General features: G+C 39.1%; 1 protein-coding gene across 1 annotated transcript; it reads left to right on the top strand.

Annotated features, from left to right (window-relative positions):
- Positions 1-283: 283 nt before the first annotated feature.
- Positions 284-10,722, top strand: RIOK2 (RIO kinase 2). The gene is made up of 10 exons (XM_072359533.1): positions 284-479; positions 1,304-1,442; positions 2,299-2,415; positions 3,375-3,550; positions 3,819-3,907; positions 5,124-5,315; positions 5,710-5,802; positions 6,451-6,978; positions 7,459-7,552; positions 10,403-10,722. Exons 1-10 carry the CDS (start codon positions 414-416, stop codon positions 10,562-10,564), a joined length of 1,656 nt encoding a protein of 551 aa, XP_072215634.1. The 5' UTR covers positions 284-413; the 3' UTR covers positions 10,565-10,722.
- The last annotated feature ends 1,916 nt before the right edge of the window (positions 10,723-12,638 follow it).

Raw genomic sequence — 12,638 nt, 5'->3', positions numbered from 1 at the left:
GAATTCGAACCCGCGGTATTCAGGACGCCACTCAAGCGCAGGCGCATTGGAGGAGCCTCCCTCGACTTCCGGTTGATGGGCTCTTAGCATCAGGTGGCCTGTGCGCAAGTGTGGTTGTAGTAGGGATTGCGTTTCCGCTGGGGAGTCGGTCTGGGCAGATACACTTGCGATCGGTTTAATTAATTACAGCATGGGAAGTGGTCGAGCCAGCCTTTGAAGGCGACTTTCTCTGGTTTCATTTTTGTGCTGATCATGACTCAGTGGCCAGCTCAGCACACAAAGATTCGTCTGAGGACGCGAGCGTCTATGTATCTGCCAGGACCCAGACAGGCCGGCGGTGGTCCGTGCTCTGTGCATGCGCAGCGGTGTCTGAGGCGTGCTGCTGCGCGGACGGGGCGTGAGAATCTGCTGCCATGGGGAAGCTGAACGTGGTCATGCTGCGGTACCTCTCCAAGGAGCACTTCCGAGTCCTAACAGCGGTGAGCGGAGTAGGCGGGAGGCAGGCGGGGAGGTCTTGTCGCTCCGGCACGGCCGCGCAGGCTGCACGCCTGGCGCCTTGCCTGCCCGAGGGGTGTGGGACAGAGCGCTCCGAGCCGGCAGAACTGCTCGTCCACACGGCCCTGGGGCTGCAACCAGCCGGCTGCCGCTTCGTGGTTGGCACTGAACCAGTTTGGAGCCCCCAGTACAAGAAAGAAAGGGAGCTGTTGGAGAAGGTCCAGGGCAGGGCCACAAAGATGATGAGAGGGCTGGAGCACCTCCACTACGAAGACAGGCTGAGGGAGCTGGGCTTGTTCAGCCTGGAGAAAAGAAAGCTGTGGAGTAACCTAACTGCAGCCTTTCAGTACCTAAAGGGAGCCCATAAACTAGAGCAGAGTCAGCTCTTGGAAAGGGTAGATAAGAGCAGGACAAGGGGAAATGAATTTAAGTTGAAGGAGGGAAGATTTAGGTTGGATGTCAGGGAAGTTCTATAGTATGAGAGTGGTGAGGTGCTGGAACAGGCTGCCCAGAGAGGTGGTGGATGCCCCACCCCTGGCAGTGTTCAAGGCCAGGTTGGATGGGGCCCTGGGCAGCCTGGTCTAGTATTAAATATGGAGGTTGGTGGCCCTGCCTGTGGCAGTGGAGTTGGAGATTCATGATGTTTGAGGTCCCTTCTGGGCCATTCTGTAAAGATGGTAGTGTGTATATGCATGAGCAGTTAAATAAGTTATTCATCTGAGAGAAGTGGTTTAGACTCAAGGAAGATCTGATGCAATTCAGTAGTTTAACAGTGGCTAACAGACCTGTTTTTCATTTGCCCTTCTAGGTGGAAATGGGAATGAAGAACCATGAAATAGTTCCTGCCAGCTTGATTGCTTCTATTGCAAGCCTGAAACATGGTGGCTGTAACAAAATTTTGAGAGAGCTGGGGAAACACAGGCTCCTGGCTTATGAACGAACCAAAAGTGAGTTTGGTTTATGTGTTGGGCTCCTTGTTTCACCTTCCTCATGCTGCAGCACCATTGCTTGGCACACATAGACATCTGGACTACTTGCTAACCTCATTTTCTGTGGGGTATAGCCTGGGAGCTTGGATTTGTTCAGCAACAAATGATATTGCTGTCTGCTCAACTGCTGATTCCAGTAGAGCTCATAGGCATGAAAGAGAGGAAAGGAGAGCAGCTAAATCTTTTTTGTTCCATTACAGAATTAATGGAAATATGAAATAAGTGTTGGTGAAGGTAATATTCAGGTGCATACAGAAATCATCCTAAACGTGTTACGGTTTTATCATAGTGCACTAACTGGAAAAGACAGTCATATCACCTGCACCTCAGCAGAAACAGTTACTAAAGTAGTTTTTAGTCCTTCCCACATGTCAAGTAGCAAGCCCCTGTCCATTTCCTTCAACCTTGTAGTTGCATCTCACTTTTGAGTCTGCGTGAAATTTCTTCCCTATTTGTCTCCATTCTTCAGCATTTTAAGTATTGATTTAGAGCCTCACAACAATCTTAAATCCCTGCTATATCTCCTAGGTAATTATCTTCAAAAGTAATGCCATTTCCATGCCATTTGGAGTATCATAACTGCTTGTGCCACTGAGGAGTTGATAATATGGCTTTTATCCAGTTAGCTTTTCTAAGAGTTGCGGGAATTTAAATGTTCCATCGAATTTGGCTGATACTTGCCAAGAGGAAATGTAGTACTTGAGTGTTTTATACCATAAGCTGGAACAAGAAACTAGATTTTGTTTTGTTTTTATTTTTAAAGTACTGTGTCCGCAACAAGGAATGAAATGTTTTATAATTTATTTTTATTTAGCGGTCCAGGGCTATCGGTTAACTAATGCAGGATATGATTACCTTGCCTTGAAAACTCTGTCTTCCCGGCAAGTCATCAGTTCTGTTGGAAACCAGATGGGTGTTGGCAAAGAATCAGGTAATTTAAAAAAACTTTGTAATTTTTATTTGTTTATTTATTGAAGAAAACATGTCAGTATTTTTGCTTGTATTTTGATAGAAGCTTGGAAAATGTATCTCTGGATAGTCATATCAGTTAAACTCTCAAATACCAAGATCTGTGGCTCCTTTCATGAGGCTTTTGACTGCATTTGATTTATTTTTTTATTTGTAAGAGTGTTGTTCCAGTTTGACTATTTTGTCCAAATTTTGATTCATCACTTAAAAAGGTATTTGCTGATAGATGCTAAATGTCTTGTGCTTTGTGAATAATTTTGAACTATTTTATTAAACAGATAACTTCAGTTTTTATGTTCCATCTATAAAATAAAGTAACGTGAAATACAATCAAAACGATTGGATTGCTGTCTTGGTTTCTCTTTCATGTAGGCTGTAATTTGGCACAGCCTGTCTCGCTCATCATTGAAGAAAGAGAGTTGCTGTAGACAAATGGTAGAAATAAAATACAAACTCGTTGTTAAAATTAAGAGGTTGGTCCCTTGGGATTTGCTTCCAGTCAGTGGAGAGTAGGCAGCTTTTCCAGCATGTTACTAAGAACACAGGAGCTTGACATCTGACCTGTGTTTCCTTGTTAGGGAAGTTTATAGTTCCATGCTGTTCAGGTGGCCTGGTGAAATAACTAGTCTGTCCTGATTGTTGGAACCTGTAGTTCTTGAATTGTCTCAGTTTCTCATGCCAGTTACTTTTACCTCCTGGTCTGAAAGATGTTAGATAACATCAGGATTTTTACTAATAGAGAACTACAATCTCTTCAACAAAAATTTCTTCCATCTCATCTCACTAATAGACAATACATAAATGTAGCTCTTTACTGTTGGACTAAGCGTGGTAGAACTTTCTATGCCAGAAATACTTTTTCATTATGGACTTGTCAGATACCATTTATTTCATAGATTTGTGTTGCTGTTTCTCTTCTAGATATTTATATTGTTGCAAATGAAGATGAGCAACAGTTTGCAATGAAACTGCATAGGCTTGGAAGAACTTCTTTTCGCAGTCTGAAAAATAAGCGTGACTACCATAAGCACAGGCATAAAATGTCATGGCTGTATTTATCCCGGCTAGCAGCAATGAAGGAGTTTGCTTACATGAAGGTAGGTGGCCGTTTGCACAGTGTCAACAATTGGTGTAATAGACTGGAAGATGCTTCTCATACTATCTGAAAAACTGAAACAAGTTTTCCTAGAGGATTTCAGTTGTTTGATATTTTTGGACAGATAACATAAAGCTGTCCAGTAATCTGAATATTAATGAAGGCATTTGAGTATGCTGCTTCCATCCTAATGTATTATGTGCTTATCTTGGATTGGAGTTCATCGCGCATGTAATGCTTTATTTTTACAATGTGCTGACTCTTTCCAGGCTTTGTATGACAGAAAATTTCCTGTTCCAAAACCTGTAGACTACAACAGACATGCAGTTATTATGGAGCTCCTTGATGGCTATCCTTTGTAAGTACTGAAGCTTGAATTCTGTTTCACAGAAACCCTAACAGTTATAAGTTCAGTAAGGCAGTAGGGATTGCATTTTTCTTTATCATGTGAGTGAATTCTGACCACAGTAAAGCTGCTTAGCCTGCAATGGCTACTGTCCTGGTTAGTTACAGTCTTACTTCTCTGACCAATTTATCTAAATAAAAATGTGTTGTTTATTCAAAGAAACTAGTGGAGTAGACTTAAGGTATGCATTACACTGAAAGAGCAGTGTGATGCAGATATTAGTGGTGCAGCTGATTTCTATGCAGAAATTGAATATTCTGTTATGTTCAGTACTGAGTTGTATATCCTCTGCATTCTGAGATCAAATTCATGTTGCATGCTGTGGCAATTTAGGTAAGATTACAGCTTCTCAATCCAGAGCTTGTGTTTAAAAATAAAAGGTGAGGGGTAAGTGAGGAGAGTTGCTCTGTTTACTTACTATATAATGTATACTCTTCTTTTTATAAGAATACTTGAATCATTTGAAGCTTTACAGTGATTTAAAAAAAAACTGTATTTGAATGAATAGTTTGGTTTGGTTGCATAGCTGAATGTATTTGATGCTCTACAAAATGTAAAGTAGCATATGTGCTTATCCAGAGATTTAAAGTATAACGTGCTAGAACAAAACAGTCTGTGTTTTGATATGGTAGTGAATATCTAAAATAATTAGTTTAATCAAAAAGTGATTGTCTCAAAATATGACAGTTGAACAGAAACATGGAATAAGTGCCTTTTAAGTAAGTGCCTTTGATGTATTCTGAATCCCCTTTGTTATAAATAATTCCACATCCATCCTTTAGACAGAGTGGTTTCATGTGGGCATCTGTGGTGGAGTTTTACCATGCTCACCCTGTTCTGCAGTTTTAATCTGAAGGAGGTGCTGGGTGAATATTATTTCAAATGAGCAACAGTCTCAGAAGATGCCAGTTACTGTGACTTCCAAATTCGAAGAACAAGGGGTATATTTTATGATGTAAGACCTGTCCCTATAAGAAATACCACCAGTTAATTTTTCTATGTGCACAAAAAAGTTCAGCAGCAGCATGTTTGAGGAGGGTATCACAATACAGACTTCTGGAGCTCCTTTCTAACTTGAATTTTTCTGCCCTTCTGTGAGATTTAAGTCGTATCTATATCTGTTAATTAAGTCCTTCAGGATTCAGAATATTTTATTTGAACTTTCCAGGTGCCAGGTTCACCAAGTGGAAGATCCTGCCTCTGTCTACAGTGAATTAATGGATCTAATTGTAAAACTTGCCAATCATGGTTTGATTCATGGAGATTTCAATGAATTCAATCTCATACTGGATAATGATGACCATGTCACTATGATTGATTTTCCACAGATGATATCAACATCGCATCCAAACGCTGAATGGTAGGTTAAAAAGTTAATGGTATTTTCAGAACAGGCAGGTTAAGTTCTGATAAAAGCAGTCAACTGTGCTTTATGTTTGTAACCTGCCACTCCTACCATTTTTATCATGTGTCCCAAATAACATTACAAGTACAGGTTGATTTATGAATGAGTGGAAATATCTAGGGTAAATTTATGATTAATTGCTCCTCAAAGAGAGTGATTTATTTTGGTTAAGGAATACTTAGTAATAAACTGTATACTATTCAGCTAATTAGCTTTTTCTCTAGATCCCTAATAAGTCATTACCTTGTAAATAAAATGAGTAAAAAACAAGTACACAATAAGATTTTGTCATTCCAATAGATGTAACGACTTCGATTCTTGTTTTTGTGTGTTCCTGTCTTTTTTACAGGTATTTTGACAGAGATGTTACCTGCATTAAGGAGTTCTTTAAGAAGCGCTTCAACTATGAGAGTGACCTCTTCCCAGAATTCAAAGACATCAGGTAGAAAATGCCAGCTAAATCTGAGTTCCCCAGTCTTTGGTGTTTGTGTTAGCTTTATAAAGAGAGCTGATGCCTGTTTGAGATGTTTACAGGAGAACTGTGAAGGGGAGAAAAGTCAAATTAAGCAATTTGAAATATTTTTGTTATTCTTACAGTAAGAAGGTTCCCTGCTTTCAGGGAACTGCACTTTCAGTTACTAAGATGGTAACTGAAAGGTAAAGCATGCCTTAAAATGGTTTGCTTTCTCTTCTGCCTTTCTGCTTGCAGCAGAGGGAAAAAGATCAATGCAAAACCTTGATCCAAATGGTAAATACATAAGACATGTTACAGTGATGCAAAATCAGCTTCTCCCACTCTTAAAAGCCTTAACTGTACTGAGATATTAAGTATTAATGTAGGTTTCAACTTTAAATTTAATTTTCAGAATGGTAGCAAACATGGTGACTTCCTCCTCAAATATTATCTTTGAAGTTTAGACAGTTTGCTTCTGTTAGGCCACATTTTGCTAAGGATTCAAAGCCCCATGTTGTCTCATGTTTCAACAGAGTACACACTTCTTTAATGTTGTGGTAGTTAAAATTTATTTTATGGCACATCCATAGCAGGATTATTTAACATATTGAAAGAAAACCTACTTCTCACTTTCAGAAGAGAGAGTTCTCTTGACATAGAGATTGCTGCCAGTGGATATACAAAAGAACTGCAAGAAGATGATGAACTACTTCACCCATCGGTCTCTGATGAGAATGATAATACAGCAGAGGCATCAGAATTTGAAGAATTTGCTGAGAGTAACCTCAGATTCTTCAGAAGTAATCAGGAAGATAATGCAGAATTAATACGTGAAAAGGATTCTGAAAGCAGAACGTCTGAAGATGCAACGTGTCATAATGAAGAGGCTGATACCACTGAAACTAGTGAAAATCTACAAAAACTGAGTTTGTCAGAGTTGAGTTCTGCCTTAGATAAGGTTGAAGGGCAACCTGTCCACTGTAAATCCAGTGAAGATGCAGAGAGTTGTGTAACTGTGTTTTCTGAGCATGAAAGTGTGCTTGAAGGTACCTCAGAAGATAAGGCAACTCAAGGAGAGTGCTGCATTGATAAGGACAACGAAGGTGATGAATGCCCTGATCTGGTTGACTTATCAGCTTTAAACAAGAAGTTTAAGCCTTACAGGTAAATAATGTTCTTTACTGTCTAACTCTTGTGTTTCCGGCACTACATTCCTGTAAATGAAAATTTTTCAAATACTTAAAATACAACTGCTCTTCAGCCACCATAGCTCAAACTGCAAACTAAACATTTAATTTATTCTTAAAATGGTGCTTTAATGTATTTCCTGATAATTGGTACTGTACATGTAAGGCTTCATATGTATGATGCAGCAGTTGTCTTGTCCAGTACTAGTAACAGACTGCCTTTCATGTGTCCACTATGCAAGTGCCTATTGTGCATTGGTTCTTCCTCCCTGTCATAAATGCCTGTGTTGAACTTAGTGTTAATGTTTCAAATGGAAGTGTTCTGTAGTACTTAGATTATCTGCTAGCAGTTTTCAAATTATATCTCAAAGATATTATGACTAAAATGTGACTATCACGAACACAAAAGGGTGTTAATTTTGCTAGTTGGGATGAAACATTATCTTGCATATTTTAGAAATGAAGATAATATGCTTCATATTGCTGAGAACAAGGCAAGAACAAGGACCACATCAGTCAGCAGTATTGGGAGCTGTTCAACCATTCCACCGGTAATTATTACTGTTATTATTATGTTATTGTTATCTAATTAACTCTGATGCCATCTTAAATTTCACATAGATTTTAGTAGGTATTTCTAAAAATACCATCTGGAATTATTTGATTTTCAGTGATTACTACCATGTGCATGTCAGTTACATGGTCACAGACAAATGGTACTGATAATTTTCTAACTGCTGACATGTGAATTATATCCAACACTTTACTCCATTTGTTGCTCTTTGTTCTGTTACAAAATCTCTACGCTCTTTGTTCTGTTACAAAATCTCTACGCTCTTTGTTCTGTTACAAAATCTCTACGCTTGTGTAAGCAACTTTAATCCACAGTAGCAGGTGTAAGTCATATGATCTTTTCTTTAACCACAGTCTGTACATTAGTCAGTATGGTTACCTCTATTACATTTTAAGAAGTACATTTCCCTTTTGAAGGGAAGAAAGGACAGTTACATGTGTAAATAAATGTATCAAGAAGTGGTATGCTTGGAAGTTGTCTCAAGACATTTGTACAGGACTTCACATTTGTTAGTCATTCGAATTCTTAGTGTAGAGAATGGCTTTGTATCTTCTTAAGGAGACAAAGAATTGGATTTGATCTGTGGAACTGGATAAAGAAGAGCCAGGATGACCTACCAGGAGTTCTTTAATCTCTGAGGTGTGCGGTCTGATGTGTTTTTTCAGTTGTTGGATTTTTGTGTATGTTTGGTTTTGCTTGTTTTTTTTCCCACTTAGTTTGCTAACTGAAGTATGCAGAGTAGCTTTAAATTTCTATAGGAGTTACTTGAAATTATACTTCTGTTCACCATTAGGTGGTAGCAGCGGTCATGATGTAATTCTAGAGACCTGTCAGTGTTTGGAGGGTGTATGTTTATTCTGTACACAGGCACATAACACTTGTTAGAAAATATTCAAATGACATGTAAGTACCTAATATTCTCTTCTAAAGGAAACATAAAAGCACTTTGGCAGAAGAGGGCTTTCAAGAGATGCAGCCACATAAACATCCTGTTTATCCAGTTTGCCTGTCATCCCATTTGTACATTCACACTCTGAGTTAAATGATGTTTCTGCCTGTTGATGTCTTGTTTGAAAGTCTGAATGCTAGAAGTAATTAGTAGAACTAAAGGGGAGGGTATATATATGAGCTATTTGTAACATAAGGACATGATTACAAAACTAAAGTGAACAAAGGCACTGCAGTAGGACCCACTGTGACTGCTGCTATGCTTCTCTATTGTTTATACAGCTTTCTCCATGGAGAAACATATTAAAACAGATTTTCATATTGAACACAGAGAAGGACATGCATAAGCAATAGGGGTAATAGTACTAGGTACGGTCATAACTTGGAGTATTATGCCAAAGCAAAAGCAGTGTGAGTTGAAGAAAATAAAGTATTCCAGAGAAAACAAAGTGTCTGGCTGTGCTTGTAGAAATCTTCTAGGGACTTCTCCCATTTAATTAAAGGAAAAAATGTGAACTATCAGAAAACTAAAATGTAAATTTTTTTGTGTTGCAAGATTTTGTGCTTGAACTATGAATAAAATTGTCTGCTTGCTACAGCGGGAGAAGGAGAGAAGCTGCCTTTAAGGGCTCTAGCTATAAAAAGCAGAGGATGACATCTCTTTTGCTTACATAAGGAGAACATTAGTGAACCAGTTTTAGCTAATTCTGTTAAATTTTCTTCAGGAATTTTTAAGAAATATTTTTAAGGAGAATACACAGGTAATTTCTAAAGAGCTCGTTGTTAAATTCTGATGTGAAACAGACACAACATAAACAAGGTTAATGTAACGTATTGCTTGTTGATAACACTAGAAAGCAAATTACTGAAAGCAAACTAAAGCCACCTTTCCCCCACTCACCCTACTCTGTGTTCTCCCCTCAGACAGCACATGTGAAGATGCAGTGGGTGCTGCGGTCAGCCCACAACACTTCACCTCCCCTGGTGCTCTCTGGTCCCTCTGTGCCCCTGCTTCACGTGGGTCCCCCTGAGCAGTCCCACAGGGTGCAGCTCTCCCAGCATCACTCTGACACAGCCTTCACATTCTAAATGACAAATTTACTACTGTAACTATTACATGATGGATTGATTTTTACTATGGGTACCTTTTGCCATCACAATGCATAGTAGAGCTCAGATTGAAAACAGAAGGGTTAATAGTATGACATTTCTTAAAACTACTGTAGTTTGTTCTTTTTTGTCTTTTTTAACTGGTCCATTGTAATTCAGGTACTTAACACTGAGCTAGATAAAATGCTACTTATTAGCACTATCACTAAAAGAAAATAACAGCACAGGTAATCTTGTACCCCCTTAGATGCTGGAGCCTTGAACAGCATAGCATCAAACTGGAGTCCAGGCCACACACCCATCATGTGTACTTTTCTGTAGCAGAAGTTGTCCCCTTTCAGTCAATCAAACCATAGTCAGACTGTCTTACATGGAAACACCTCCGTTCATCATTTCTGCTGTCAAAGGGAATGATATTTTCATGAGAACTTCTTGTCACTTTATTAGGTAAAGGTGAAGTTACACAGCAGTCATAATCGCTGATACCATCCAGGGGCTGCCTGCAGGCTTCTCTGTTATGAGGAGCTGGCTGAGATTGCCCTGAAGCACAGGGATCTGTGCAGAACAGCATAAGGCTGAGGGCTGCAAGGGTCAGGCTTGAATACACTGAGTTTAACCCTGGCATGGATCACCAGCTTGTCACATAGTGGCCTCCAGTCAGGATCCCTGCTGTATGTCCATGTTAGTAGTGAAAATACAGGATTGCTGTGCTGTGTCTTAGTATCAAATGATTTTCAGACATTTCTGTTACTGAATTCTTTCTTTGTAGGAACTGGTGAAAAAGAAGATAAAGCGTCAGCTGACAAAACAACAAAAGTCTGCTCTGAGACAACGACTGCAGAAAGGAGAGGCAAATGTTTATACCAAACAGCGTCGGGAAAATATGCACAACATTAAGTCAAGCTTGGACGCAGCTAGTTTCTGGGAATGATTTATTGAAACTACTGTAAAAATCAGGAAACAAATAGTACATACAGTTGAAAGAATATTACTAATAAGAAATATTCCTTTTATACAATGGAGCAACAGTTCTTCTGTACAACACTCTGTTTTTCTGGAAGCTAATAAATATCATTCTCATTCCTCTGGCTTTGTTTGGAGAATTTTCTTTTGTGCTTCAAGTTAAAACCACTGACTGTAATTTAAACTGTATCTAGGTGTGATCTTTTAACTATAGAAATTTCCAACAGTATCTTGTTTTAAATTGATTTTTCTGTGTTTATATAGATTAAAAATCTTCCACTTGGGTTTTGGATGTACCTGTGCAGTTAGCAATAAATTTAATTCTTTTACTAACTCACATACGGCAGTGAGAACTGTGAACTTCTCTTTTCAAGACTGCTGCCATGTCTTCTATTATGTTACATCCCAGGGCTCTGAAGACCTAGAAGATCAAATGCTTTGATATATATCTGCACTTGAGATGTGAGGTGGAGTCTTCCTGCAAAAGGATAATGTGGTAAAGTCTGTAGTTTCCAACACTGCACATCTTCTGTTTGCCTGGGGGAAATCAGGAACTTGAATGATGCTTTAGATGTTATGAACACACATCTGATGCTATCTGTTCTACTTTGCCCCTTATACCTGATAACTCAGGCTGTAGTTAGTTGAAGAACTATGTAATTTGAAAAAATTGTCTTGAAGCATGCTCTTGATTTGAAAGCTTCTAGCTTTGGCCTTGCTGTTGCAGTACAGAAGCCAGCATTGTCAGCATCTGTACATGAAACCATGGCAGGCCTGTGATGAGATGCAGGAGATAAATGCTACCTGTAGCATCACAGATGTGGGAAAGCCTGGTGACAGAAGGAAGTCCAATTAAATCGTGGATGTAAGTGATTGCAATCAAGATATGCAAGCCTATTTCCTGATGCAGAGCTCATTTTTTCTGGAGCAGAAGAGAGACCTAAGTTAATTTAATTACATTTCCATTTCAAGCATCAAGGGGAAAAAAACATCCTTTCACGTTTCCAGGCTGTTGCCTTATTAAGAGGTTGTTTCAGTGACAACAGTGTTTCAGTTGCAGCTCTTCATGGTGTGCAATGTTAAGTCTGTGTTGGTAATGGGTTCCAAAAGTACACACAGTCTGTCCCGTTGGATTCAGCTCTGCAGAATAGAAGGGTTGATGGAAATCTTTGCTGTTTATTTTCAAAGCATTCCTTTAAAACATCCATTAGCTGTTTTAAAGATGCTTTAATGGACGGCTGTAAGTTATCATTACCATTTACTGGGATTAGCGAGGGAGGAACAGCCTTCTGGTTACCACTTAATATATTAAGCTTTTTTTTTTAACTTTTTTTTTTTTTTTTTTTTTTTTTTTTTTTTTTTTTTTTTTTTTTAAAGCAGCAAAATTCCTGAAATATCTGAAGTCATTGAAGGTCACAGCAATGTTTACACACGGAGTGAACTTCAGAGTGCTATTAGAGCAGGCTTGAGGGAATGCAGTGGTTAGGACAATAGCGTTATTGACTGCGAGTTTGCTGTTCAGCAGCAGGGAACGTGCATGTGGGTTATAACAAAATCTGTTCAATGTATTTGGGCAGTCATAATGCTGGTTTGTTATCTCCTAAGCAAAATTTGAAAGTGAGGAGTGGATCTATACTGTACAGTATACTTGTTACATGCAGTGGTATGTGTTAATGGAGGTACAAGTTTGTGCCTCGGTTTTCCATCCTAAAAAAGATAAAAATAATTGTTAGAGAATGTGGAAGGCAGGATTATAGTAATTAAACAACACTTTCCTATGGCTTTTTTTCCAAACCAGGAAGACTTCGCAGGAACTGAAATAAAAGTGTTCTGTACCATCAGTGCAGCCCTGATTGGTGCAGCTCGTGGCTGATACACAGCTGTGTGTGGCAGCACTGTGCATACTTCAAGCTTTTGCCATTGCATCTGTGCCTGTCCTGACTGGAATGCTCGTTGAGGTCATTGCACTTTTCTCTTGCACGTTAGTAGTGTAACTCACTGTGTATGGAGTGAGGAAAAGTTTAATTTTGCTATTTCAGTTT

This window comes from Excalfactoria chinensis, chromosome Z, assembly GCF_039878825.1.
Source record: "Excalfactoria chinensis isolate bCotChi1 chromosome Z, bCotChi1.hap2, whole genome shotgun sequence".
Classification (NCBI taxonomy): Eukaryota; Metazoa; Chordata; class Aves; order Galliformes; family Phasianidae; genus Excalfactoria; species Excalfactoria chinensis.
Note: the sequence above shows the minus strand (reverse complement) of the source record. Positions and strands in the feature narration are given on the sequence as shown.